We start from the raw sequence: 4303 nt of genomic DNA, 5'->3' as shown, positions 1-4303 counted from the left end.
ATATACATATTTTCTATAACTTTTTAGAAGACTCGTGTTTTACATTTTAATGTTATCTTGTAAGTTTCATATTATATGTTTAGGAGTAAATTAGTTTATAATAATTTTTTACATTTAATTTTAAAGTAAATTTCTAGAGTGAAAGTAAGATGGAATGTAAAAAATGTTATATGATATTTTGATAATATCATTGAATTCCGGTTTGGCCTTTTTTTTTAGATCTTTTTAAAATATGGAAGTGATTTTTTTTAATATGAAAAGATTTATAAGAAAGAATAGCCATTCTTCCAAGCCATAGCCAGGAGCTCTGTACTCTATATGTAAACTTTTTAACTCAATATTAGCGACCCTTTTTGCATGAATACATAGTCGATGCATCAGAGGTCACCCTTCATAAACTGCATTTTATATGACAAAGGTTTCAACCGACAATGACTAAATGAGTTTTTTTAATCTCTAAAACACTTTTTAAATCCCTATATGTACTCCTAATATAGCGTAGTCAGTGAGAAAAAAATGAAATTACAGAAGGAAATGCCGACTGCCGAGGACCTGCATGTTCTCAACAGCAGACACGAGGCACTGCCTTAAACCATTTTGACCGACCTCTTTTCTCTCTTTTTGGACAAATTTTCAGCCCCATATCTTATAAATATTTACCTAAAATCACTGCATCATTCCTCATTTATCTTCCATTGATAATCAGCAACTTTTTTTCTGTGTCTACACTCTTTATCCCAGAACCAAAGGTACTTGTCTTCACTCTCTGCTTTGTTTAGGATCATAAGTGAAACTCTTTTCATTTGGTTGAATGTTGATGCAGGATGAGTGACGAAAAAACTGAAGTTCCTCGCGGACCGCCGCGTCTAAACGAGAGGATCCTTTCGTCTATGTCAAAGAGATCAGTTGCTGCGCATCCTTGGCATGATCTCGGGAGTGGTATCTATCCAATGGCTGAATAATCAGATTCCAAGTATCATATCATTCTCCGAGTGAATCATAATACAGGGAACTGACATGTTTTAAAAATATTGTCTGCTGCAGGATCTGAAGCTCCAACCATTGTCAATTGTGTAAGCCTCAACTTGTTCAATCATTTCTATTGTTCAAGCCTCGACCTTTTTTGATCAACTGTGCAGGTTGTTGAGATATCAAAAGGTAGTAAGGTCAAATATGAACTTGACAAAAAGACCGGAATGATTATGGTATGAAAAAAAATGGGCATCTTTTAAAGATAAAGTTCCTTGAGCTACTATAGAATATATAGATCAGAGAATACCTCATTGGCCATGGCTTTCCCGTCCTAATGTGTTTCTTACTGTTTAAATGAATCTCACAGGTTGATCGGATTTTGTATTCCTCGGTAGTCTATCCTCACAACTATGGTTTCATCCCTCGCACGCTATGCGAAGACAATGATCCCATGGACTGTTTGGTGATCATGCAGGTGAAAATATAAAATTTAGTCCTGCAACTTAACATTGATCTACAAGTACTGAGGTTATGACGATTTGTTTGGATAGGAGCCAGTTCTTCCAGGATGTTATCTGCGAGCCAGAGCTCTTGGACTTATGCCCATGATCGACAAGGGGGAGAAAGATGATAAGATCATTGCAGTTTGTGTTGATGATCCAGAGTACAAACATTTCACTGATATCAAACAACTTCCCCCTCACCGCCTTACTGAGATCCGCCGTTTCTTCGAAGACTGTATGCTTTTCAATCTCACATTATGAACTCATTGCATCACATCATTAACTTTTGCTTCATAGTGTGAGGGAATACTGATTTCTTAACATTGCACAGACAAGAAAAATGAGAACAAGGAGGTTGCAGTCAACGATATTTTACCTGCAAACACTGCTATTGAAGCCATCCAGCATTCAATGTATGCCTAAAGCTGATGGACATTTCTCTTTTGTTTAACTTAATCTGTGGTCTATAGGTATTAGTCAGTGTTGCTCTTTCGGTTCTATATCTGACGAAGGGTTTTATGTTGCCATGGTGCAGGGACCTCTATAACGAGTACATCTTAGAAACATTGAAGCAGGACAAATGACCTAATACCTCGTCTTTTTGCTATGATTTCATTTACTTTTTCTTTCATGTTTTTATATTTCTCATATTATTCTATTGATTTACATTTGGAATTGCTCTTATTCTATTGATAATTTTGAAATAAAAAAAGATTTATGATTATGATAAAGGTGGTAATTGATTTTCGATCAAAAGCACTGTTTGAGATCTTCGGTTTTTTCCTCTTTCTCTATCCCTATCCCATAGGTACAACATTTGAATCAATAGAGAACCTTTTCCTCTGTAACTATATGAATCAATATTATTACATTCCAATTCATTACTGATACCACAAAACGCTCAAGTACATAGCTATTTTTCCTTCATTCATGGAGGGAAAATGCGTCATACTAAATAAAAGCATATTATCAACATCAGTTGAATGAGAAAGCCTAACTGATTACATTTTTGTAGTTTCAAATGATTATTGTCATCGTTATTATAATTATTTTCATTGCTTGTTGGATTATATTCTCATGTGAAAGAAATGATAAAAGGAATGTATAAATTTACTAGAGCTAGTAATATCAAATACTAATGATCAAAGGAGGAATGTATAAGTTTACTACAGCTAGTAATATCAAATACTCTTACACATTTTCCGCTGATTAGGACTCCTCATTTGAAGTCAATAGAGTTTTCAAACCATATTTGGAGAAGACCCCTGTTAGCTGAGCCTTTTCCTTAGTCTTTAACCTGCACAAAAAGGATAATACAACTTAGAATTTTAAACTATATTAGAGAAAAACTTTTTACTAATGAGGTTTTAATAATGCATAAATACCTCTTAGCAGACCCTGGAATATCAAGCTTTTGAACCTTTTGCTCTTTTAGAACTTTTGGTTGGTTTCGTTTAGCAAGTACCTTTTTCTTAATAGACCCAACTCTTTCTAGCTTTTGACCTTTTTGCTCTTTTGGAACTCTTTGTTGTTTTCCTCTAGCAAGTAGCCTTTTCTCAAGATCCCTAATTCGTTCCAGCCGAGACGAATCAGCTTCACGTTTAAACGTTGGTTCCATAATATCAGCATCTTTTGCCTCTGCTACAATAGTAGCATTAATATTGTTTCTAGCTTCTCCTAGTTCTACTCCATCAAACTCATCATCCTGATCATCAAATTCATCCGATACAAGCACATCATCCTGATCATCAAATTCATCCGATACAAGCACAACATCCTGATCATCAAATCCATCAGATACAAGCACATCATCCTGATCATCAAATTCATCCGACACAAGCACATCATCCTGATCATCAAATTCATCTGGTACAAGCTCATCGTCCGGATCATCAAATTCATCTGATACAAGCTCATCATCTTGATCGTTGACTTCATCAGATAAGCTTTCCAATGACGAATCAGAGTTATTCATATCGAAATTAGCATTTGAAACGTCTACGAAGCTAGAACTTGCCGCTACAGGTGTGATAGATTTATTGTCGCTCAATTCTTCATGAGAAGGATTCACCATCTCACATTTTATTTGCTTCTGGATCCTACCAAATGTGATCTTATGTCCAGAGAAATTTTGCACAAACCTACCGTAAGAAAGACATCATTTCAGTTGAAGGATAATAGTACAATGCTTACTCTCTAAAAAAACGAAGAACAAGCTGCCTGAAGTCAATTAGATCAAGATGCAACATTGCATTACCGGTGATTTTGCGAGTTCTTAATCTTAGTGCATGAGTTTTATATAATGGGACAGTTTCTGTTAAACAAAATTATGAATTACCAATGATTAAAGTTTGCAATATAGCACACCATACCTGGTTGCATCCACCTCACACTTAAAACCGACGAAGGCAAAACCTTTGCAGACAGGGTCTTTAGTCTTCTTATTCCCAGAAACAGCCGGATATATATGAATTAATCCAGGAACCCCATCAAAAGCAGCTTTCAAATCCCTGTGAATGTTCTTTTTCTTAGGAAGATTGCCGACTCTCACACGAATTCCACCCGGAACACTTTCAGCTACTGCAAAGCACACAAAAAGGACCATCACACATCTACATGATATGGAAATAGAGGAATAGCATACAGAATGGAGGTGTCCATAAACCAGTTTCAGCTTGGTAGTACCTCTTAATGAAACAGTTAGATTTAGACTTTCAGGTAAAGAAATACAAAGGCAAGATAATTTAAGTATTCAATTATGCTTAGTTTAGAAGTATAGGCTTATCATTGCAGATATTGTAGTTTGTACAGAAATTTTGAGTAATGAA

General features: G+C 35.4%; 2 protein-coding genes across 2 annotated transcripts; one reads left to right on the top strand and one right to left on the bottom strand.

Annotated features, from left to right (window-relative positions):
- The first annotated feature begins 803 nt into the window (after positions 1 to 803).
- LOC120200538 (soluble inorganic pyrophosphatase 1-like) lies at positions 804 to 2070 on the top strand. Its single transcript, XM_039201350.1, has 7 exons — positions 804 to 939; positions 1045 to 1073; positions 1140 to 1205; positions 1340 to 1447; positions 1524 to 1710; positions 1807 to 1888; positions 2011 to 2070. Exons 1-7 carry the CDS (start codon positions 825 to 827, stop codon positions 2057 to 2059), a joined length of 636 nt encoding a protein of 211 aa, XP_039057281.1. The 5' UTR covers positions 804 to 824; the 3' UTR covers positions 2060 to 2070.
- Positions 2071 to 2564: 494 nt separating this feature from the next.
- LOC120200537 (ribosomal RNA processing protein 1 homolog) lies at positions 2565 to 4095 on the bottom strand. Its single transcript, XM_039201349.1, has 4 exons — positions 3848 to 4095; positions 3522 to 3616; positions 2861 to 3437; positions 2565 to 2772 (listed from the first exon to the last, which is right to left on the bottom strand). Exons 1-4 carry the CDS (start codon positions 4078 to 4080, stop codon positions 2685 to 2687), a joined length of 993 nt encoding a protein of 330 aa, XP_039057280.1. The 5' UTR covers positions 4081 to 4095; the 3' UTR covers positions 2565 to 2684.
- Positions 4096 to 4303: the final 208 nt, after the last annotated feature.

The sequence above is a fragment of the Hibiscus syriacus genome, unplaced genomic scaffold, assembly GCF_006381635.1.
Source record: "Hibiscus syriacus cultivar Baekdansim isolate YM2019G1 unplaced genomic scaffold, ASM638163v2 tig00006128_pilon, whole genome shotgun sequence".
Taxonomy (NCBI): Eukaryota; Viridiplantae; Streptophyta; class Magnoliopsida; order Malvales; family Malvaceae; genus Hibiscus; species Hibiscus syriacus.
Note: the sequence above shows the minus strand (reverse complement) of the source record. Positions and strands in the feature narration are given on the sequence as shown.

What these genes read in the sequence shown, in the direction of transcription:
- LOC120200538 (XM_039201350.1), top strand. Translation starts at nt 825, where the DNA reads ATGAGTGACGAAAAAACTGAAGTTCCTCGCGGACCGCCGCGTCTAAAC. An exon ending in TTGGCATGATCTCGGGAGTG is followed by an intron (nt 940 to 1,044) that starts GTATCTATCCAA and finishes TGTCTGCTGCAG; the next exon opens with GATCTGAAGCTCCAACCATT. An exon ending in GAAGCCATCCAGCATTCAAT is followed by an intron (nt 1,889 to 2,010) that starts GTATGCCTAAAG and finishes GCCATGGTGCAG; the next exon opens with GGACCTCTATAACGAGTACA.
- LOC120200537 (XM_039201349.1), bottom strand. Translation starts at nt 4,080, where the DNA reads ATGGTCCTTTTTGTGTGCTTTGCAGTAGCTGAAAGTGTTCCGGGTGGA. An exon ending in TGTGAGGTGGATGCAACCAG is followed by an intron (nt 3,617 to 3,847) that starts GTATGGTGTGCT and finishes TTCTTACGGTAG; the next exon opens with GTTTGTGCAAAATTTCTCTG. An exon ending in TCCTTCTCATGAAGAATTGA is followed by an intron (nt 3,438 to 3,521) that starts GCGACAATAAAT and finishes TGAATAACTCTG; the next exon opens with ATTCGTCATTGGAAAGCTTA.